This window comes from Molossus molossus, unplaced genomic scaffold (assembly GCF_014108415.1).
Source record: "Molossus molossus isolate mMolMol1 unplaced genomic scaffold, mMolMol1.p scaffold_m16_p_10, whole genome shotgun sequence".
Lineage (NCBI taxonomy): Eukaryota > Metazoa > Chordata > Mammalia > Chiroptera > Molossidae > Molossus > Molossus molossus.
In genome coordinates, this window is record NW_023425345.1 from 19252081 (window position 1) to 19276749 (window position 24669).

General features: G+C 38.9%; 2 protein-coding genes across 14 annotated transcripts in view; one reads left to right on the forward strand and one right to left on the reverse strand.

Annotated features, from left to right (window-relative positions):
• The window catches only part of METAP2 (methionyl aminopeptidase 2), a 32307-nt gene extending 20434 nt beyond the window's left edge, over window positions 1-11873 (reverse strand). The window contains exons 1-3 of one of the 3 annotated variants that reach the window (XM_036251284.1): window positions 11658-11835; window positions 9767-9874; window positions 1950-2015 (exon numbers count right to left, since the gene is read on the reverse strand). In XM_036251284.1, coding sequence (XP_036107177.1) covers window positions 1950-2015; window positions 9767-9874; window positions 11658-11808 — 325 coding nt within the window. In that variant the 5' untranslated portion in view covers window positions 11809-11835. Of the gene's footprint in view, window positions 1-1949; window positions 2016-9766; window positions 9875-11657 lie in introns of all 3 variants that reach the window. The other 2 variants (XM_036251281.1, XM_036251282.1) reach the window with 2 other exon arrangements.
• Window positions 11874-13752: 1879 nt separating this feature from the next.
• Window positions 13753-24669, forward strand: part of LOC118623426 (uncharacterized protein C3orf20-like) — a 116014-nt gene continuing 105097 nt past the window's right edge. For 5 of the 11 annotated variants that reach the window (XR_004958273.1, XR_004958271.1, XR_004958275.1 and 2 more), the window contains exons 1-2: window positions 13771-13794; window positions 17909-18030. Coding sequence is in view for 6 of the 11 variants with exons in the window: in XM_036250976.1 (XP_036106869.1) it covers window positions 18465-18493; window positions 22011-22055 (74 nt within the window). In the remaining 5 variants the exon portion in view is untranslated. Of the gene's footprint in view, window positions 13795-17908; window positions 18031-18407; window positions 18494-22010; window positions 22056-24669 lie in introns of all 11 variants that reach the window. The other 6 variants (XM_036250976.1, XM_036250977.1, XM_036250978.1 and 3 more) reach the window with 5 other exon arrangements.

Below are 24669 nucleotides of genomic sequence, written 5' to 3' on the forward strand. Positions count from 1 at the left end.
TACTTACAATTCTCTTACTTTATAGATGAGGAAAATGAGGACAGTAAACTGCCCATGTACATTATTTGGCTTATTCTAGAAGTGATTTATCATAGCCTACAAGAATATCTAAAATACACAAATAAGAGGTATTAAAAGTAAATCATAGAGCAAAAATAAAAACACAGCAAGAACATAAAACAGGGCCTGAAATAAGTCCAACACAAAACCATGGATTTGGCTCTAAGCCCTCAACAGTTAAAAAAAAACAGAACAAAACACACAAAAACCTGTTATTTGCAATAGTTCATGATGTTTCTGAGATAAAACACAGTAACTACTCAGGAAAAACACAAGTATTCTTGATATTAAAACCAGACAAGAGTGTCTCTTGAGAGTGTTCATAAAGAAATATAATAAACAATAAGTTCAGCAACATCCTCAAGAGGAGGTACAATAAAGGCTGATGGCATCATGCTAAACAATTATCAGTGGAAGAATTCTACCAAGAGCAAATGCAGCTCCTTAACACTCCTCCCTGCTTATCTACCTTCATTAGGGAACAATTTTAGAGTATTTGGAAAAATAGTTCTCTCTCAAGCCATTCTCAGTATTGTAATACCATGTCTCACAGGCACTCTTTAAAATTTGTTTGAATGGGAGAAATATGACATCATAATCTCTAGAAGATTCCTGGAATGCAAGTAATCTATGTTCATTAAATACAGACTGTTTAAGTATTTCTTTCAACATAGAGATAAAAAGGGAAGTCAAGCCCCCAATGTTGTGATTCATAAAATCTTAGACTGAAAGATTTTAAAAGAAGATATAATCAGAAATCAGTGACCCCCAACAGTTCAAGGGGACACCTCCAAGATTGTAACTGTTCTAATTCTCAACCTAACCTTTATTCCCCCACACTATAAAGTTTTCCCCCTTAGTCTCTCCAGTAGAGTTTTAGGTCCCCGAAGATGTTTGGTTACGACATTTATAAGAACAAAACAGCCGGGCTAGTGTGGCTCAGTGGTTGAGCATTGACCTGTGCACCAAGAGGTCATCAGTTTGGTTCCCAGTCAGGGTACATGCCCAGGTTGTGGGCCCGATTCCCCAGTGGGGGGCATGCAGGAGGCGGCCAATCGATGTTCTCTTACATTGATGTTTCTATCTCTCACCCTTCCCTTCCTCTCTCTCTAAAATCAATAAAGAAAAATTATATATATATATATATATATAAAAAAAGAACAAAACACAAGTAGGGAATTTTAAGTGAATCTGAAATACAGTAGTGTGATATAAACACAAATAATATTTTACCATATGCAAATTTTAAATAATGGGATTCTTCATTAAATACTCATCAAGAATTTCATAAATGCACGCCCAGCCGGTGTGGCTCAGTGGCTGAGGTCGAACCCAAGCACCAAGAGGTCACTGGTTCGATTACCGGTCAGAGCACATGCCCAGGTTGTGGGCCCAATCCCCAGGAGGGGCATACAGGAGGCAATCGATGTTCTCTCATCGATGTTTCTATCTCTCTCCCCCTCTAAAATCAATAAAGAAAAAATAAATAAAAAATTTAAAAAAAAAAGAATTTCATAATTTCAAAGCTAGCAGGTGAACTGTGAACTTTGTTTAGCCTGTTACCACACAGTGGTACTTTAGCCATCTCCAACAGACTTATTATTTGAATTATTCAAGATATAAATTATAAAGTTTTTAGGGACTCAACCTTAATTTGCAATAAAATGCAGCCAACTTATTAACATCCTTTAGCTGAATATCAGCTAAAAAAAATGCCTTCAAGATTGTTAAACCAAAGTACTTACAAAATAGTTGAGTATCACTAAATCTTACCTCTGTTAAGCCTAAATTTATTTCCTTGACATATACCAGAATCTTAAGAAACTTCAAACCTACTATTTAATAGCTACTTCTAATATGCCAAGTAAGAGTAACTTTAAGACACTAACGTCCTCTCTTCTTCTTCTTCTTTTTCTTCTTCTTTCCAGTTGCTCCATCTCCATCGCCATCTCCATCTATGAAAACACAATTTCAAATATATATTCATTTAAACCTCTTAAGTAGAAGAATGAAGCAAGCACAAGCAGACAAGTGTATACACACACTGCATCTTAAATAGCATATGACAAAGTTGACCTAATACGCTTAGAATTTTTTTATATTGCTAGCTTTAAGTATCAGAATTTGACTTGTGTGATCAAAAGCACTAGTAAACTTTAGTTTGACTTATTCTAATAAAAGAAATGCTGAATAAGGTATTTTTTAAGAATATATTAATATCCTTTTTTAAAAACTAGGAAGAACCAGTGTTAGTTTGAAACTAATAGCAACTATGTGACTTCATCTAAAAAAACACTAGCTGTAATTTACATATGCTTTACAGTTAAACACTTGTGTTTCATGATCACATGTGATCCTCAAGCAATCTTATGGAAACAAAGAGTGTTTAAGGGACATGCCCAAGATAATCTTAACCGGTAAATGGTAGCACTGGACCCAAAATATATCACCTGATTCCTAAGCCAGTGTGGGTATTTGGGGTCTCATATTTTAAAATATCTTTTCCTGCACAGTTGTGATTAGACAAAGTATTCTTCTGGGTCAAACTGCATGCAAAAATCAGAGGGCATACTATACATTTCCTAGTTTCAGAGTTCTCAGTTTCTCCAATGCCCAAAAATGAAGGTAAAGATCTGTTTCAAAAAATAGTTGACAGAAGAGTACTCAAAATAGCCAAGATCTGCTTGTCAGTTTTTTTTTTATTCTCACCCGAGGACTTTTTTTTTGCATTCATCTTCAGACAGAGTGGGAGAGAGAGAGGGGGAAAGAGAGAGAGAGAGAACCATCGACGAAAGAGATACACATCAAGTGGTTGCCACCCACACGACCCCAACCAGGGCAGGGACAAAACGCAACCGAGGTACATGCCCTTAGCGGGAACCGAACCTGGGACTCTACGATCCACAGGCCGACGCTCTAATTGCTGAGCTAGCCGCTGAGTTACACCGGCCAGGGCTACTTGTCATTTTTTTTTTTTTTTTATCCTCACCTGAGGACATTTTTCCATTTTTTGTTCTGGTAGAGTGGGAGGGAGAAAGAGGAACAGAGAGAGAGAGAAACATCGATGTGAAAGGGACACATCGAGTGGCTGCCACCCGCACGATCAACCAGGGCCGGGGAAAAACTGCAACCGAGGTCTGCGCCCTTAGCAGGAACCGGACCCAGGTCTCTGGGGACCACAGACTGACGCTCTATCCGCTGAGCCAAACCGACCAGGGCCTACTTGTCAATTTTTATAACAATCTCCTATGAAGCCCATGCTCATACCCTTGAACTCTGAGAAATGATAAAGGATACTATTATAACCAAGATTAAATAGTCACTTAAAACATTTTAAATAAAGGTATCAAACACAGACCTAAGTGTCTCAATTTCTAAAAATGCTATTTAGTAAATTTCAACAATGATTTCTCAAGTACACTAATCCACCTACAAATCACACTATGATGGATGAACAGAATGCTGTATCAATTAAAAGTTGACAATAGTATGCTCCCCATATAGTATTCTTTTAAATGTTTTACCTAGTAGCAGTAACTCATCTAGTATCAATAATTTTAGATAGTGAAATCCACATCCACAAAACAATGTCAAATGACTGCTTACTTTTTCTGCTCAGAGCTTCATTTTTATTCCCAGACTGACATGACAGGCAGAAAAAATAATAGAAACTCTCTCATCATGCTACCTACTGTATTCTTCTATTATAATTATCATACACAAAAAAATTATAATCATTGGTTTACACTGACCCCTACTCATCTGTAAGTCCCTCAAGTGTTAGAGGAACCATTTAAATTAAGCATAGTGTCAGGCATGTGGTAAATATTTAGTCTATTCAATAAATAAGTATTTTTTATTTTATCGTTTCAATTTATTTTATCTAATGAGATAAGTTTTATCTAATTTTAGCAAAATGGGAAGTAGCATGATCTAGGGCTTTAAATGGGTTGAGTGATAGGAAATTGCCAACTGATTTATAAAACTGCAATTTCTTTTATTCAAGCCTATAAAATAACAAGCACACATGGAAATACAAATATTGTTGACTTATTATTGGTTTCTAGACGCAAAAGCCTAACAAAAATAACATGAAAATTTTTTTTGGAAAACACAACTTCCATTTTCTTGTGTCTCATAATCTAATTAATATATTCTGCACTACAATTTTAACTATAACCTTTCATTTGATAAATGTATGCTGAGTTCTTAAGTGCCAGGCAATAGAGACAAAATATTAAACAAGATAGTCTTTGCTCTGGAAGAACATTTAATGTCTGGCATACGGCTACGAGACTAAACATAAAATGCTTCAAGATGCATGCAAGTCACCCTTTATTTATTGAACACTTGTGCCAGGATGGTGGTAGGGCCAGAGTCTGAATATTAAACTATATAAGCTTATAATTCCACCCATAATACTAAGCTACATTTTAGTTTTTATGTTTTTCTTTCAAAGCATCCCAGGATATTCTTAACAGAGACTGTTTACATTTATTTGTGTCCAAATAAATTAACATTTGTTGAATGACAGTTGGACATCCATATACAAAAAAATGTACCTGAATCCTACATACAAAAATTAATTCTAAATGAAAAGGAGACCTAAACATAACAGCAAAAAATGTATAAAAACTTCCTGAACCCTGGTCAGTTTGGCGCAGTGGTTAGAGCGTCGCCCCGTGGTCAAGAAAGACACGGGTTCGGTTCCTGCTAAGGACGTGTACCTGAGTTGCAGTTTGTCCCCGGCCATGGTTGGGGTCATGTGGGTGGCAACCAGTCAATATGTCTCTCTCACACTGATGTTTCTCTCTCTCTCTCCTCCTCTCGCTGTATCTGAAGATGAATGCAAAAGTATCCTCAAGTGAGGATAAGTAAAAAAAAAAACTTTTTGAAGAGAACATAAGAGAAAATCTTCATGACAGCCACTATTTAACATTTTGGAAGAACATAAAAAGCATGACTCACAAAGGGAATAAATAGATACATTGGACCTCATCAAAATTAAAATCTTTTTTGTTGCAAACAATACCAGCACAGGAGAAAAATATTTGTAAAACATATATATGTAATAAAGAACTTATATCAAGAATATATAAAAAACCATCACAACTCAATAATCCAATAATCCAATTGAAAAATGGACAAAAGGGGAAAACAAGCACTTCACGACAGACATATGAAAGGCAAATAAAAATATGAAAAGATATTCAATATCATCAGTCATTAGGAAAATACAAATGAAAACTACAATGGCATACCACTACATACCTATTATAAAGGCTAACAATTTAAAACTAACAATATCAAGTGCTTATGAGGATACAAAGGACCTGGCACTCTCCACTACTAACAGGAATGCAAAATGGTAGACATGTGAGAAAAGTTTGAGTTTGTTATAAGGTTAAACATATACTTAACATACAATCCACAATCCCAATCTAGGTATTTACCCAGGAGCAATAAAAACATATGTCTACACAAAGACCTGTGTACAAATGTTCATAGTAACTTTATTCGTAATATACAAAAACTAGAAATATCCATCAACTGGTAAATGGATAAACAAATTTGGAATACTACTCAGCAATTAAAAGTAATGAATACTGGGGGTGGGAGTGGGGAGGAGGAGGTTAATGGAGGAAAAGAGTGGGACACATCTGTAATACTTTCAACAATAAAAAATAATTTTTAAAAAATGATAAGATTTTTTAAAAAGTAATAACTATGGATATATATGTAACTGATGGTTCTCAAAAGTATTATGCTGAGTGAAACAAGTCAGATACAAAAAAAAGCTGCATACTATTAACAATTCCATTTATATAATATTGAAAAAAACTAAAGGAACAGATAACATGTCAGTGGTTGCCAGGGGTCAGGGTGTGAAGGAAGAGAACTGACTACAAAGGAGCACAGGCAACTTTTTGTGGAGATGTAAATGTTAAATGGAAGTGGTCTATACCTTGGTTGTGGTAGAAGTTACAAAAATGGCCCTGGCCGGTTTGGCTCAGCGGTTAGAGCATCGGCCTGCGGTCCGGAGAGACCCGGGTTCGGTTCCCGCTAAGGGCATGTACTTCGGTTGCCGTTTGTCCCTGGCCCTGGTTGGTCGTGCGGTGGCAGCCACTCTATGTGTCCCTTTCACATCGATGTTTCTCTCTCTCTGTCTCTTCCTCTCTCTCCCTCCCACTCTATCTGGACAAAAAATGGAAAAATGTCCTCGGGTGAGGATAAAAAAAAAAAAAGAAGAAGTTACAAAAATGCACACATTGTCAAAATTTACCATGCACTTAAAAAAGGGTGAATCTGTAGAATGTTCAACATCAAGAGTAAACCCTAATAAAACCTATGGACTTTTGCAGGATAATGATAATGTGTGTAAGTTCATCAATTGTAACAAATGTACCACTCTCACAAGGGATGCTGATTAATGGGAAAGGCTATGCATGTCTGGTGGTAGACCATATACGAGAAATCTATCTGTACTTTCTGTTCAATTTTTGTTGTGAACCTAAAACTGCTCTAAAATATAGTCTATTTTTTGTTGTTAATTCTCACCCGAGGACATTTCTTCCATAGAAGGGAGGGAAGGAGAAGGAGAGAGATGGAGGAAGAGGAGGGGAAGGAGGAGGGAGAGGGAGAGGTGGGGAGAGAGAGAGACATCAATTGGCTGCCTCCTCCCACATCACCCTGACCAAGGCTAAGAATGGAACCCGCAACCCAAGTACATGCCCTTGACAGGGAATTGAACCCACAACTCTTCAGTCTGCAGACTGACACTCTAACCGCTGAGCAAAACCGGCCAGGGCTAAAGTCTATTTTTTTATTGGTGAATATTATCCTAAGCAAATTACACCTTAATAAACCTGACTTAAAAATGAATGAATTACCTCTAGCACATTTCCAAATGCCCACAGGATTAACTTTTCACACCAATACACCTACAATTTCTAATGAAACACATCTAAAATAAAATTGAATACCTTCTCTTATCTTTTAACCAGTCTCCCTATTTCACCATTTCAGTCAACAGCACCAACATCCTGTCACCCAAGTTCTCCCCCTGCAATCTATTAATGCAGTTCCTTCTTCCTGGATTGAAAGTTTCCAAGTTCTTCAAATTCTGCTTCCATAACCACTGTTCCATTGGACCCTTCCTTTTCATTTTCATTTATACCGACCAATTTAAACTGCCATACCACATGCATGGGCTACTGTTAAGTGGTCTCCAAAATAACCTCCCTTTCCTGTATATTTACTCTTTCCTAACAATTGTGCATGTACATGAAGATTACTTTTTTCCATAAGTCTTCTTTAAAAATGTTCAAAGACTCCCTCAATGAGTTTTATATGACCACTTTGCATTGTTCATTACACTTTGAAGACTTTCTCAACACTGTTCCAATCCCAAATGGTTCCTTATGTTTGGTTTTATTCAAGTCCCATTTCTTCCAATGAGCCTTCCTTCTGTATCCAGACAACAATTCCATCTCCAAATTTCAATACACTGTATTGTAGCTTATCTTTTCACCTCTAGGTTTTGTCTCTCCACCACATCATCAGTTTTCCTTTAGAACAGAGATTCTGAAATACTAGCTTTCCATCCCCTCAAAGACCTCACACCAGATTAGTACTATTGGTTGATCCTAATTATTGAAATAAATTAGGAAAATAATTAGACAAAACTGGAGAAAACTACTAACATTACTAAAATCCTCTTTAATACATTGAAGATTTCCAATCTGACAAGCAAAAGTTTCCCCTTCAATGTCAAGTCATACGACTCTGCAGAGGTACAATAAAACAAGGCACACTCAAGATCAGCACTGTGATATTTGACACATAGAATGTCTACAGCACCTTATATTACTTTGAATTTATACAACCCTTTCTTGTTAAAGAGCTCAAAATACGTTCATAATCTGAAGCATAACCAAAGGGAGAATGAACAAGAGGGTTGTTTAAAGAAGTTGAAAAGTGCCCGGCCAGTGTAGCTCAGTGGTTGAGTGGCGACCCATGAACAAAGATGTTATTGGTTTGATTCCCGGTTAGGGCACATGCCCAGGTTGTGGGCCCGATCCCCAGTGGGGGTTGTGCAGGAGGCAGCCACATTCGATGTTCTCTCTCATCGATGTCTCTCTCTCTCTCTCTCTCCCTCTCCCTCTCCCTTCCTCTCTAAAAATCAATAAAGAAAAAAAAAAAGTCGAAAAGCTAACTATTCCCTTGAATCTTGGTACTTTCTTTTAACCAAATTTTGACTGTAAGTGTCTTTAAGGCAGAACATATCTTTCTAAAGGAAAAATAACTGCTTTGCATTATCCTAACACAATAATTAAAATACAGCACGTATTTGTTGTTAAAGGTTGGAAGGCAAAAGCCCAAGCTGGCAGTGCTTGAGGGCAAAACAATAGATAACTGAGAATGGGAAAGCCCCATCTCCCTCTCTGCCAAAAAATGCTGTAGACTAGTCCTTTTTTTTTTTTTAATCCTCACCCAAGGTCATTTTCCCATTTTTTGTTCAGGTAGAGTGGGAGGGAGAGAGAGGAAGAGAGAGAGAGAAAGAAACATCGGCATGAAAGGGACACATCGAGTGGCTGCCTCCCACACGACCAACCAGGGCCGGGGACAAACCGCAACCGAGGTATGTGACCTTAGCGGGAACCGAACCCAAGTTCCTCTGGACTGCAGGCCGACGCTCTAACCGTTGAGCCAAACCGGCCAGGGCTAGACTAGTTCTCTTAATCACTCCCTCCATTGTCATTCCTAGAAGTCTATTGCCATTTTCATAGAAATCTAATAGCACCAAAATACCACAAGGAGCTAGGATCAGGGAATTTATAACAGAATTCAGAAGCACTCCAAATGCTCCTTTGAGAATTAAAAGAAGGTAGCTTTGGTACAGAGAGTAAAAGGAACAGACTTAGAATAACATGCTAGATTTAAAACTGTGGTACTATTCTACACATTCTAGCTATGTCACATTGGGAAAATCACATAATTATCATTTCCCGAGAAAAGCACCTACTTTATTTGGTTTTTTGAGAATAAAATGAGAATGCACGTGAAAGTATCCTAGAATAGTGCCTAGTAGATACTAGTTGTTCAATAAATGTTAGTTAAATAAAAGTTAAATAAACAACCCTTCAAGTTTATCTTATTAATACTTACAATAAATGTTAGTTAAATAAAAGTTAAATAAACAACCCTTCAAGTTTATCTTATTAATACTTACCCAGTACTTGGCCTTTTACCAAGTACATTTTAAAAGTTGAGAACTGTGTTATTTGAGCAATTATTTAACATATCCAACTTTTTACAGAGTTGCTAATAAACTCCTTTTCCTTTTTATCTGTGACATTGAGGTTTTACCATCAATAAAGAAAAAAGTCAGAAAATAATAGACTATATGGACAAACAAGAAGATTTTGTTTAAAGAACGTCTCGCCCTGGCTGGTGTGGCTCAGATGGTTGGAGCATCTCCCTGTACACCAGAAAGTGACAGGTTTGATTCTTGGTCAGGGCACATACAGGAGGCAACTGATCAATGTTCACTCTCACAACAATGTCTCTCTCTCTCCCTCCCCTTCTCCCTTCCTCTGAAATCAATAAAAGCATCTCCTTGGGTGAGGACTAAAAAAAAAAAGACCATTGTATACCATTGTATTTTCTTGCTTTTCTAACTACAAACATCAAATTAACCATTTACCTTCATCATCATCATCTCTTTCTTTCTCTTCCAATGCTTGTCGTTCCAATTGTCTTGCTACCTCATCAACTGAGGCTCCTGATTCTTTATCAGGTTCCTGTTGCCCTGCTAATAAAATATAATAACATAAATCAAATCGAGTAAAGATACTTTTCCACTAGAATATGTTCTAAGGATACTGGAGAACACACAAGTCCTTTCCTGATAAGTGTTTAGGAAACAAAAACAGAAACATTATTGAATTTATTTAATGACAGAGAAAAGGCTCCCAAACCTCAGTAGTATTGTCCATTCAACAAAATATCTATTACACATTCTCTGTGACAGCAGCTTAAGATGAAACAAAAGTGTGAGTTGGTCCCTATACTTAAGTAGTTTAACTTTTTAAAGTATTTAACAATTAGACCACAACAAATGTTTTATTAACCAAACAGGTACTTAAGACAGTCAATAAACACTGAAGGCCTTAATTAAGAAGAGGATTTCTGTGGGACACTGAGGGCTTCAGGGAGTCATGAAGAAAGAAGCTGTAAAGCTGGGCTAAGTAAAATAAAAATAAATAGAAAAAGACATTCCATTACCAAAAAACACAATTCTTGAACAGCTAAGCATAAGACCAGGCCCCTGCTCTGGAAGTGATTGCAATCTAGCTGGAGGAGCAATGTGTGTGTGTAGATAGTATTATGAGATGGTACACAATGAAGTGACATTCTGGCTTTTGCAGAAGATTCATATTGAGAAATACAACTGTTAAAAATACATTAGGGTCAGTCTGCTGAACACCTTAAAGGCCAAACTGAAGAGTTTGGACTTCATCTGAAAGCCAGGAAGAACCACTAGCCTATGTCCTGGGATTAAATTGTGTTCTGGATGTGTCCCAGCACCTACAACTCTCTTCAACTCCCATCTAATCAAAATTTCAGAAAGATACAGATTAACCCTCTCCAACCTCTCTCAACTCCACATTCATCACTTCTGGCCTCCCCATTTTTCTCTTATTCTTTCTGTGGCTTTAACAAGTACAACTAATTTTTCCTAAAATGAGACAGGCACAAATAATTTTTCCTAAAATGAAGGGCCTTGTGCAACAAAAACAGTGACTTCTCAAAATAAAATATTTATTATTCCTAACTCTTAATATAATTCAAGTGTGAACTTTCAGCTGTTTTTCTTATCTTACCATTGAGTGGATTTGGAGAAGTTCAACTGAACCCCAGAATATCCTATCCCAACTGCCTGCAATGGCATTATAATTCAAGCCTAAAAACCCTAAAACTCGACGATGCTGTGGGATTAGACAGGTGAAAATCCGAACCACCACCCTACATCCTGCAATTACAACTCAGTGACATGAGCGCTTGGGCAGACACCCTGCCTCCCTAAAAATCCCTCTGTAAATGGGCTGGTAGGGTACGGTGCGGACTAGGCACTAGGACTTGCCCACTGCACCCTCACCCTAGACTAAAGTTAAGTCCCAAGATATTCTAGCAAAGAGGCAGCTGTACGGGTCAGAACCAGATTTTTGAGGAGGCCAATCCGCGAGGAAGGTGGAAGGTAGGGCTGGGCTCCATGCACGGCTTCAAGTCTGTTGCACGGTCTGCATAGGAGCTGATTTCTGGCAATTTAGGGCTCCGGCCTACCGACCCCAGAGCTACCTCACGAGAAGCTGAGGTACCCTTTTCTCCCCCACCACGCTTCCACCAGCTCCCTAATCCCCCAGGAGGAGAAGCCGCCTCTCCCCGGGGCTGAGAGTCTGTAGCCCGGCCTTGCCACCCGCTCAGTTCTGGGAATCAGTCCAGCCCAGGGCTCTGAGTCCCTGATCCCTGTCACCCACGCCGGGCCTGAGTCGAGTCGTTCGTCCATCCCTGGAAACACATTAAACTCCCTTTACCTGTAGCACCTCCTTTACTCTTCTTCTTCTTTCGTCTTTTCTTCTTGGCTGCCTCCTCAGCCGTAGAGGCAGCTCCTTCTTCTCTGTCGTCTGGATCCAGGTCGCCATTCAGCAGGCTCCCGGAGGACGCTGCCTCCTCCACGGCGGCCATGTTGCCCGACAGAGCGCGAGAGAGTGAGACTGAGCAGTGAAAGCCCGCTCCTTCTTCACCCACCTACACCAGCGACACCGGAAGCCGCTCTGGATGGTGGGGCGCAGGGAATGCCGGGACGGCGGAGGACTTGCTTGCGGGCGCCGCTCGCGGTTGGGCGGCTGGCTGGTCTCCGTTGCGGCGCTCGCGCGGCGGTGCCTGAAACGTGGCGGAGGCGGGCCTGGCTGCGGTTGGCTGCTGCGGAACCCGACACCAGCCTCCTCCCGCGCCTCAGGCGTCCCCGGGGCAAATCAGCCCGCGTAGGGTGATGTTGAGTGCCCGTGTCTGTGGGCAGGCGCAGTCCGCAGGAGACGGGAGTCTGTATTGCGACTGAAGAGTTTTACATTCGAGGTTTTATAAAGCGCACCGGGAGCGAGGAAAGGGGCTTAAAAAATGTGCTCACGCGTACACACTCCTTTTCCGTGACTCAGAAAGGACTGCGTTCTTCTTCACAATTACCGTTCACGGCGAGGCCGTCCAGGCATTTAAGCGGACACGAGCCCGCGGAGGGGACGAGATAGAGGCGTTTCTTAGCGAAGCCAGTCGGCGTCTGCGGGAGGGAGCGACCGACGGCGTCGAGCGCTCGGAAAAGGTCAAGTAAGAGGGCTGACACGTGTCAGGTGTCGACAGTCACGCAGAAGCCGCTGGTGGCCTTAGCAAGCCTGTTCAGGCGGACAAGTGGGAGCCGGACGAGTTGAGGAGCGCGAGGAAACGAGCCCCTCGTCCTTCCAGGGCCAGCTGGAGCGCCCCTCCCGGAGAACCCTTCCCCAGCACCGTCAGGCCCTGCGCGCCCTCTCGGAGTCCTCCACCCTCTCTCCCTGGCCATTCATTCGTACTTCATTCGCGCGGGGGCTTTCTGGCTGTCTCCCTAGCTCCATGAAGACTCATCGCCAGCACCTACCTCTGATTTAGAGCGTAGTAGGAGCTCAGTAATTACTCGTTGTATAAATAGCACCTGAGACGTGCCAAGTACTTTTCCTTCAGTATCTCATTTAAACCACGTTGGAGTTGAAATCAGAGAGTTTGGTCATTTGCACCAGCTCATACAGCAAGTAAATAGAGTTAGAACCCAAAATCCAGATTTAGACCGTTGAAACTTTTCAGGCACCAAAAGTTTAATTCTATAGTCTGCCTTCCCAACTGAAATTTCATACCAGTTCTGTAAATATTTATTGATAGTAGACTAGAAGTAGTTTCTATTGGTGGAAGACGCAAAAATGAGTGAGACACAAACCTGCGCCCTCAAGAAAGTTTAGCATTCAATGAAATAAATGTGTACAGAAATACCAAAATAAGATGCTAATACTTTCCTTACATTATTTATTAGTTATTTTTCTATTCCACGTTAGTCTGTCACAAAGCTAAGGAATCTTTAAAGCGTCTAAAGGTCTTCACATTGAGGGCAAGATGTGGCTGGTCAACCTCAGGAGAAATCAAAGGGGACTTCTTTCTTTATTTTATTTTATTTTTTTGGTACGTGCCCCTAGCGGGAACTGAACCTGGGACTTTCTGGTCCACAGGCTGACGCTCCAACCACTGAGCAAAACCGGCCAGGGCAAAAGCCAAGTATATTTAAAGAACTGTTTTCTATTTTGAGAATATGGTACTTTCTGCTTTTTAAAGTTGAATAGTATTTTAAAATTATTATTATGAAATAACAGGTGATGTTGCTTTTTTGTGCTCTGACAAAAATTTTTTTTTAAAAAAGGCTACATTATGTCAGTTCTCAAAACCATTTTAAAAAACTATTCTCAATAGTGAAATACCTAAGTCTGATGTCCTGTATTCTATTTATTTTTTTATCCTCACCTGAGGACATTTTTTTCCATTTTTTGTTCAGATAGAGTTGGAGGAAGAGAGAGAGAGAGAAAAACATCGACATGAAAGGGACACATCGAGTGGCTGCCACCCGCACGACCAACCAGGGCCGGGGACAAACCAACCAAGGTACGAGCCCTTAGTGGGAACCGAACACGTCTCTTTGGACCGTAGGCCGACGCTCTAACTGCTGAGCCACACTGGCCAGGGCAAATGATATCCTGTATTTTAAAGAAAGAATTGGAAATGGCAGATCCTGGTAGTAGGAGAGACTTGCTAAGATGTTATTGTTGATAAAAATATTGATAAGGACTTAGGGGAAGGCTCTTAGTGGGCTAGAGAGCAGAGATTGGGTTGGAGAAACATCTCTAACGTAGAATTAAGGAAACATGATTGCCCAGCCGGTGTGGCTCAGTGGTTGAGTATTGACCCATGCACCAAGAGGTCACCCGTTTGATTCCGGGTCAGGGCACATGCCCAGGTTGTGGGCCAGATCCCCTGTGGGAGGCATGCAGGAGGAGGCCGGTTGATGTTCTCTCTCATCAGTGTTTCTATCTCCCCCTCTATCTCCCTTCTTCTCTCTCCAAAAATCAATAAAGAAAAAAAAAAATTTTTTTTCTCACCCGAGGGCATTTTTCCATTTTTTTTTGTTCAGGTAGAGTGAGAGGGAGAGAGATGAAGAGAGAGAGAGAAACATCGACGTGAAAGGGACACATCGAGTGGCTGCCACCCACACGACCAACCAGGGCCGGGGACAAACTGCAACCAAGGTACGTGCCCTTAGCGGGAACCGAACCCAGGCCTCTTTGGTCCACAGGCCGACGCTCTAACCGCTGAGCCAAACCGGCCAGGGCAAGAAGAAAAATTTTTTAAAGGAAAACTTATGATCTATTAAGTATGGACAGGGAAGAGTTGAGGATGACACCCAGGTTTCTGGCCTGCATTCCTGGGTGGATAGTGGTACTACTTTGTAAGATAAGGAATTGGAAAGGAGGAGTAGGTTTTGGAGGAGGTGGAGGGGAAGATAAACTTTGTGCATGTTAAGTTTGAGATGCCTGCAGAGCATCCAGGCAAAGATATCTAGTAGTCAGTGAGAAACATGCATATAGAGATAGTGAGAATTATTAGGGCTTACTTGGGTGTGGTAGAAGGCTATGAATGAGGTAGCTCAGGGAGAAGAGAAAAGAACCAGAAACAGAACACAACCCAGGAGGACATTAGTGTTTTAGGGCTTTGTTGTTGACTATAAGAAACAAGGGTGGGAAGTTCTGGTAAGAAAACTACAAAGGTATAGTAGATCAAAAGGGAGAAAATACTTTAGAGAATAATCACAGGGAAGTGAGAAAAAAATTTACAAAACAAAAGTTTGTTCAGCTATAGCATAACCTGTTGAAGAAAGTAAATAGTAAAAAGTTTCAAACTAGACCATTGATTGTAGCCATTAGGAACCCTGTGGTGACTTGAGTGAGAACAATTTTGTTAGAGGGCACCAAAAGAAGAATTCTCCCAAGATGTTGGGATGCACTATTCTGGACATCAGCTCGAGGAGCAAAGGATCTTTTATCTGAAACCCATTTCATCAATGACTCTTGCAATGCTCACCTCTTTTGTTCTTCTTGAAATTAAATGTTGTTCTCTTACCACATTCTCTTCTGTGATTCTTTCCCTCTTTTAGTTCTCTCCAAAGATATCCTGCTTTACCTTTCATCTTACAATATATTATTTTCTTTTGTAACAGGAGATAGTTAGAAAATAATAGAACTTCTTTACCTTCCCCATAATCTCTATGTAGCACCCATGTATTTAGGCTAGACTTTAGGAAAGACTATAGGGTTCCAAGCAATATACCTGTGGCCAAGATGTCAGTAGTATCATTACCCACATGGAGAATTCAAGTGTTTATTGGCCAGGGCTACATAAAAATCAGTATCAAGTGTTCACAAAAGAAAGATGAGTTACATACTAGAATTATGAATTACTACTATTCATAGGCTTTCTCTTCCCATCTGTTCTGATAATGGTTTCTACTACTGACTAAAGAATGAGGGTTATTTTGGTGTTAAAGGCAGAGGTGAACTAGGAATATATTGTGATTGAGGCTGTATATGGAAAAGAGACAGAAGTTCTCAAACTTCTGGTCTCAGGACGCTTTTACACTTGAAAAAATAACAAGGACCCACAGACTTTTTTGTTTATATGGTACCATAGACTGAATATTTGTGTTTCCCCCAAATTCATATGTTGAAACCTACCCTGCAATGTGATTGTATTTGGAGGGGGGGGGGCATTAGAAAGTGATTAAGTAATGAGGGCAGAGCCCTCATGAATGGTATTAGTGCTCTTATGAAAGAAACCCCAGAGAGCTTCCTCGCTCCCTTCCACCATGTGAGGACAACAGTGAGAATACAGCGGTCTATGAACCAGGAAGCTGGACTTCACCAGACATTGAACCTGACAATTTGATAATGTCCCACAGTCACTGAGGCTTGGATGATTTTTTTTTCTCTTTCTTGCTTCAGTTTGGATGACTCCCATTGTTTTTCCTTCAACTTCATTTATTTTTTATTCTATAATGTCTAATTCCTGTCAAACCATCTAGTTAATTTTTCATTTTAGATCCTGAATTTTTCAGTTCTAGGATTTCCATTTGTTTCTTTTTTTATAGTTTCCACTTCTCGTTGAGGTTTTCTATTTATTACCTTATTATATTTATGTTTTCCTTTAAATATTTAAACCCATTCATAGTAGTTCATAATTTTTGCTTCTGGTTAAGAGTCACATTTTCCAATTCTTATGTCTAGAAATTTTTTAATCTTATTTGAATGACTTTTATTGTCTTTCTTAATAAAGTATTGAATATTATTCAAGCATTTACTTGCATCCGAGTGTGGTGCTCTCAAGGTTTGTTTTTAAGCTGTTTTTGGACAGAGCTAGAGTAGTCTTTACTCTGGGGCACCACTGTCCAATATGAAATCCACTAGTTATGTATGAATATTGAGCACTTGAAATGTGACTGTTTTGAAATATGCTATAAGTGAAAAATGAACACTGAATTTCAGACTTAGTATGAAAAAGAGATTGTAAAACATCTCAATAATCTTCTATGTTGGTTACATGTTGAAATGATATTTTGGATATACTTGGTTAAATAAAATATTTTATTATGTTTATCTGTTGATTTTTACTTTTTAAGAGGTTACAAGGAAATGTTTAATTATTTTTATAATATTTCTCTTTAATAGTGCTGCTGTAGTGCTAGGTTAGCTCTAATCCTAAATCCCAGCCTTTCTGGGGTGTCTACTAGATTCCTGGGGTAGTTAATGAGATCTCTCTGCTGTGGCTGGTTGTAACACCAAAGTCTCCCATTCTTATGTAATCCTTGGTCATTGTTCAGCCTCTGGCTCTCCAGAAGTTGTTCTCTGTCTATAGTTTTGTGGAGTCTTTCCCTGTGCAGACTTCTCTCTACAGCTTCTTTCTGCCTGATACCTGATCTCTGTCTACTCAGTTCATTCACACCATCATGCTTTGTTTGGCCCCTCCCTGTGCTGTGGTCTGGAAAGTGCCTCCATGCAAAAAGCTATGGTTGGTGATCAAGAAGTTTGTTCATTTTTTTTCTTCTTCTATTAGGGACCACAGTTCTATATTTCCTATTGACCAATGTCTAAAACAGTTATTTTATTTATTATTCTTAGTTTGATAATTGGATTGGTGGAAGGTCTTGTGTTCAATATCAGTTACTCTGTTAAAATTGAAAATTTAAGTCCTTATCATGATCTTCCACTTTCATGTTGCAGGTTTTCCTTAAATGTCTGATGGGCATTACATGCCAATCATATTTTAAAATGATGCATTGGAAAAACTGGCTGTGACCTCTGTGTTTGTGGGCAGGACTTGGTGAACTGGGAAGTTTTGCTTTAATGTACATGAATGAAAAGCAAATCATGGACACAGGGTCCCTGTAATAGACACTGTTGGATGCATACCCAGAATTTGTTCTTAGATTTTCTCTTGCTGACATAGGTCTTCTCTACCTAAACATGTTCCCAACAAGGTGAACCTATCTTTAACTCAAGGGTACCTCTGATTGGTCTAAGCTAATATGCAACAATCCAACCCCTCTTCCCAGTGGTTTGTTTAGGCATAGATGTGTTACACAAAGAAAAACCATTGAGAACTTCTGGAAAAGGTTTACTAAATATTTTTTATAAGACAAAATAAAATATAGCCCTTTTTTTTCTTTTAGATGTTTTCAAGTCTGAGAATGATCACTGAGGATGAAATCTGAAGAACACAGAAGGATGGAAAGATGATCATGTTATTCAGCCACTGAACTGGAAAACCCTAGGCTAGTCACTCTCCAAACATGTAAGATATTAAATCTCTGTATTGTTAGAACATTTCTATGATACATAAATAAAGTCAGTCTGCCCTGGCCAGTTTGGCTCAGCAGTTAGAACCTTGGCCTTCCCAGTCAAGAGCATGTACGTGGGTTGTAGGTTCAACCTTGGCCTCTGTCAGGGTGGTGCAGGAGGCAACCAATCGATGTGTCTCTCTCATCAATGTTTCTTTCTCTCTCCCTCCCACCTCCCCTCCCTTCTACTCTATCTGAAAATCAATGGAAAAAATATCCTTGGGTGAGGATTAACAACAACAACAAAAAGAATAAATAACGTCAGTCTAACTGATAAAAATAGTGCTCAGTTGGCTTTCTTGATCTAGAAACTGCATGTTTACATTTTTAGCAACTGGATGACTAAGATGAAAGACATGAATGGAACCAACTGGTCTTGAGATTCTGAATGGAACATTGGTATGAAGTTACTTTGAGGTCAGAACCAATAGATCTCTAATATTCTATGGGTCTGAACCAGTAGCAGCTGGTGGGACAGCAAATAGGTACTTTTTAAGGCACTCATATTTTTGAGGACCTGATCTTTGGAGGTTGACATCTCTAGGTTGGTATGGATAGAAGCTAGAACTGGCTGAGGCTCTTGGATACTCCTTTTTAAAATATTATGATAATTTATGTGCCATAAAATTTACCATTTTAAAGTGTACAATGTTGTAGGTTTTAGTAATTACAAGTGTACAACCATCACCACTATCTAAATGGGGAACATTTTCCATCCATCAGTTGATAGACATTTGGGCTGTTTCTACTTCTTGGCTATGATGAATAGTGCTATGAAGTTTCCTGTGTAACTTTTAGTATGAATGTGTTTTTATTTCTCTTGGGTGTAAGTCTATGAACATAAGTGCTGAGTCATATGACAATTTGATTTTTAACCTTTTGATGAACTACCACTGTTATTTTATTTCATCTTATTTTTTAGAGAGAGAAGAAGGGAGAGATAGAAACATCAACGTGAGAAAAACATGGATTGGTTGCCTCCTGCACACCCCCTACTGGGGATCAATCCCCCAACCCAGGCATGTGTCCTGACCTGGAATTGAACCGGGACCTCTCAATTCATGGGATAAAGCTCAATCCACTGAGCCACACAGGCTGGGTATCACTGTTTTTTGGTTTTTGTTTTTTATAATGAATTTATTGGGGTGTCATTGGTTAATAAAATTATATAGGTTTCAAGTGTACAATTCTATAATACTTCATCTGTATATTGTATTGTGTGCTTACCACCCCAAGTCAAGTCTTCTTCCATCACCATTTATCCCCTTTTTACCCTCTTCTACTTCCCCTTACTCCCCCCTCCCCCTGGCATTCACCGTACTATTATCTGTGTCCATGAGTCTTTCTTTTTTTCCTTTACTTTGTTTATTTTTAATTGAAAAAAATTTTTCAGTTACATTTGACGTTCAATGTCATAGTAGTTTTAGGTATACAGCATAGTGGATAAACATTTTTATAACTTATGAAGTAATCCCTCCAATAAGTCTAGTTCCCACCTGACACCATACATAGTTATTACAGTATTATTGATTATATTTTCTATGCTGTAATTTACATCCCTGTGACTGTTTTGTAACTGCCAATTTGTACTTCTTAATCCCTTCACCTTTTTCACTCAGTTCTCCAGCCCCTCCCATCTGGCAACAATCAGTTCTCTGTATTTATGAGTTTGTTTTCATTTTGTTTGTTTATTTTGTTTTTTAGATTTCACATAAAAGTGAAGTTATATGGTATTTTTCTTTCTCTATCAGACTTATTTCACTTAGCATAATATCCTCTAGGTCCATCCATGTTGTTGCAGATGGTAAGATTTCATTTTTTTATGGCCGAGTAATAGTACATTGTATATATGTACCACATCTTCTTCATCCCGTCATTTATCAATGCACACTTAGGTTGCTGCCCTATCTTGGCTATTGTAAACAATGCTGCAATGAACATAGTAATACATATATCTTTTTGAATTTGAGTTTTACTACCAGGCTGTTTTCAGTAGCAACTGTACCATTTTACATTTTTATGAGCAGTACATGAAGTTTGTTCATATCCTTGTCAAAACTTATTATTGTCTGTTTTATTTTTACTATAGCCTTCCTAGTGGGTATGAAGTGGTATCTCATTGTGATTTTGACTGGCATTTACCTAATGACTCATGATGTTGAGCATCTTTTCATATATTATTGTCTCTTTGCATATATTCTTAGAAGAAATGTCTATCCAAATCCTTCGCCCATTTTAAGTTGAGTTATTTGTTTTTTTATTCTTGAGTTTGAGTTCTTTATATATTCTGAACACTAGACCCTTACTACATATATGAGTTGCAAATATTTTTTCATTCTGTGATCTGTTTGCAGTTAATTTTTTGTATATATGGTGTGATGTCATTGTTTAATTTCATTCATTTACATGTGATATCCAGTTGTTCCGTTACCATGCATTCAAAAGACTATTCTTTCTTCCATTGAATTGTCTTGGCACCCTTGTCAAAAGTTAATTTACCATAAATATGAGGATTTATTTCTAGACTCAATTCTAATCCATTGATTTTTATATCTATCCTCATTGTCAGTACCACATTTGATTACTGTAGCTTTTTATTATTATTATTTTTTTTTTTTATCCTCACCCGAGGATATTTTTCCATTTTTTGTACAGCTAGAGTGGGAGGGAGAGAGAGAGGAAGGGAAAGAGAGAGAGAAACATCGACGTGAAGGGACACATCGAGTGGCTGCCACCCGCACGACCAACCAGGGCCGGGGACAAACTGCAACCGAAGTACGTGCCCTTAGCAGGAACCGAACCCAGGTCTCTCCGGACCACAGGCCGACGCTCTAATCGCTGAGCCAAACTGGCCAGGGCTGATTACTGTAGCTTTTGTATTAAGTTTCAAAATTAGAGATTTGTTCTTTTTTTTCCCAAGATTGTTTTGGATATTCTGGTTCCTTGAATTTCCATGTGAATTTTAGAAAATTTAGCTTGTTAATTTTTTCAAAAATGACCATTGGAATTTTGACAGAGATTACATTGAATCTGTAGATCAACTTAAGAAGTATTACCATCTTAACAATATTAAGTCTTCCAATACATAAATACAGGATGTCTTTCCTTATATTTAAGTCTTCTTTAATTTAAAAAAATTTTTTTTATTGATTTTAGAGAAAGAAGAAATGAGGGGGGGAGAGAGAAACATTCATGAGAGGGAAACATGGATTGGTTGCTTCCTGTATGCCTCCTACTGGGGATTCAGTCCACAACCCAGGCATGTGCCCTGATCAGGAATCAAACTTTCAACCTCTTGGTGCATGGGATGGCACTCAACCAACTGAGCCACATCAGCCAGGGCAGTCTTTTTTAATTTATTACAACAGTGTTTTATAGTCTTCAGTGTTACAAGTCTTGTACTTCTTTAGCTTAATTTATTCTTAAATATTTTATTTTTTATGCTATTGTAAATAGGATTTTCTAAATTTCACTTTTAACTTGTTTATAACAAGCATATAAAAATACAATTACTTTTTCTCTATTGATCTTAATTCTTGCAACCTAGCTGAATTTGTTTATTATCTCTAATAAATTTTTCATGCATCCCTTAGGATTTTCTACCTATAAGATCATTTCGCATGCAAATAGTTTTACTTCTTCCTTTTCAAATGGGGTGCTCTGTCTCTCTTTTTCTTCTTCTGTTTTGCCTAATTGCCTTGTGGTAAAAACTTTTAGTATAATATAGAATGGAAGTGGTGAAAGTTGACCCCTTGTCCTTATCTTGCTCTTGATTTTAGGGGGAAATATTGCAATCTTTCACCATTAAATATTTTAGCTGTGGGTTTTTTTATCCTCACCCAAGTACTTTTTTTTTTGGCATTTATCTTCAGATAGAGTGGGAGGGAAGGGAGAGAGAGAAACATTGATGTAAAAGAGACACATCGATTGGCAGGCACCCACACAACCCCAACTGGAGCCGGGACAAACTGCAACCGAGGTATGTGCCCTTAGCGGGAATCGAACCCTGGTCTCTCTGGATCACGGACCGATGCTCTAACCACTGAGCATACTGGCCAGGGCTAGCTGGGTTTTTTTAAAGATGCCTTTTATGAGGTTGAGGAAGTTCCCTTTTATTCCTAGTTTGTTGGATTTTTTTTAAATAGTAGGAGGAGCTTACTTAAAAACATTTTTTTTTTCTTTATTGATTTTTTTTAGATAGAGGAAGGGAGAGGGAGAGAGATAGAAACATCGATGAGATAGAACATTGATTGGCCGCCTCCTGCATGTCCCACACTGGGGATTGGTCTCACAATCTGGGCATGTGCCTTGACCACGAATCAAACCAGGGACCTCTTGGTGCATGGGTTGACGCTCAACCACTGAGCCACACCGGCTGGGCAATGTTGAATGTTTTTATCATTAAAAGGTGCTGGTTTTAGTCAAATATCTTTTTTGTGTCTATAAGGATGATCATGTGGTTTCTTTTCCTTTATTCTATTAATATGGTTGTTACATTGGTAGATTTTTGGATGTTAAACCAACTTTGCATTCTGGGATAAATTCCACTTGGCTATAAGGTATATCCTTTTTATATGATTCTGACTTTAATTTGCTAGTATTTTGTTAAGGATATTTGAGTCTACACTCATAAGGGATATTGTTTTGTGGTTGACTTTTTGTGATACCTTTGGTCTTTGTATCATGGTAATGCTGGCCTCATGGACTGAGTTGGGAAGAGTTTCCTCTTTTATTTATTTATTTTTAAAATTTATCTTTATTGTTGAAAGTATTACAGATTTTGCCCCTTTTCCCTCATTGACCCTCCTCCTTCCTGCTCCCGCCTCTTGAAAGAGTCTAGGGTACTCATAATGCTCAGTTGTTTTTACAGCTCCAGCTTTCCTTTTGTTGTGAATCTAGACTAGAACTGTTTGAAGTTCTTTGTTATGCTAGGATCATCCTTTTATTTCCCTCTTCTTACTATACTAACTCCTTGATTTTCTCAGGTCCTGGTCTCTGCTTCAAGGTGATAATGACCACATTTGAAATACTATACATTTATTTATTTTAGCTAGTTATTCTCTCCTCCCAACTAAACATATATAGTCTGTTTTATCACAATTTGTGTTTCTGTAATGCAAATTAGCTAATGACTATAAGGGAATGCTGTCACTGTACTGTGGAAATTGCCATCCTCAATTTTTCATACTTGATTTTTCTAGTGAAGGTAGAAGCCACAGTAGAGGTAATAGAATTATAACCTTTATTAGGACAGAAAAAACCTTCAGTTCAGGTGCTTCATTAGCAAACACTCTTTCAACTCTTAAAACATACAAACAAAAAACATAAAAATGAGCAATAATCCTCATGGATCCCTCTCCAGAAAGACACATCATTACATCATTAGACTTACAGGTTTCAGATTCTGGCATGTTTCACTTTTTTCTGTGCCCACCCCTTAAGTCAACCCCACTGGCAAGGAGATCTACTTCATGCACATCATTTCAGTACACATATGTTTGCATTTCTACCCTGTTGTATTTAAAATATATCCCCTGAAGCAGCTCTGGCCACAAGTGCTTACCTGGACTGTGTAAGTTACTCCTGAGGTACCAATTGTTGTTTTTCCTTTGTGCTATGGTTCCAAAGTAGCATAAATTTTAAGTGATGCGCCCTCACCCAATTTTTCCCATGAGCCTTATTATTTTTAGTGTACAATTTTGCAGGACATGAGGTTTTTCACAAATGTATGTATCACGTTATAGCTGTTGGGGAGGACAGATTTTCTTCTATCCTCAAGGTTCTTCTGGCTAGTCTAATAATTAAATAGCCTTTAGTAGATTAGCAAGAGAAAATAACCAAATTTAATACATACACATATATGGGAAACTCACATATATGAGTCAGGGACCCCACATGCATGAGAGTTTATGAAATAAGAAAGGGGGATTAAGGTATATAAGAAGACTTCCTGAGTTTGGGATGAGGTAGGTGCCTTGAGGGCTTCAAATAGTTATTGCAAGATGATAAGAAGAACAGTTGCTTAGTAAATAGAAGTTTTTCTTGCCCTATAGATAGGTTAAATGGGGTTATCTCTGATAATTTCTTATTAAGGAAGGGGCAGAAGTTTCTCGTGAGCCTGAGGCTAAAGTTGCCTTTAGCTCAAAACAATCGCATACCACAGAGGTGCATCTTGTACCCCATAACTCAAAGTAGAATGTCTAGCAAGATTTGCATTTCTAATAAGCTCTCAGGTGATGCTGATGCTCCTAGTCCATTGACCACAATTTGAGTGGCACTGCTCTAATGACGTTGCCATTACCAGTATCACTCATTCTTATATCGGTTTCTTTCTTTTCAAACCTATGGGGGTGGGGGGGCTATTGCATCAGCACAGTCATTTTCAACCAGGGACAATTTTTATCCCCAGGAGACATTTGGCAATGTCTGGAGTCACTTTTTGTTGTCATAACTGGGTAAGAAGGAATGCTACTGGCATCTGGTGGGTAGAGGTCAGAGATACTGCTAAACATCCTGTAATGCACAAGACAGCAAGACAGCTCCTTACCACAATTATCTGGCCCAAAAGTCAGAAATGCCAAGTTGAGAAACTT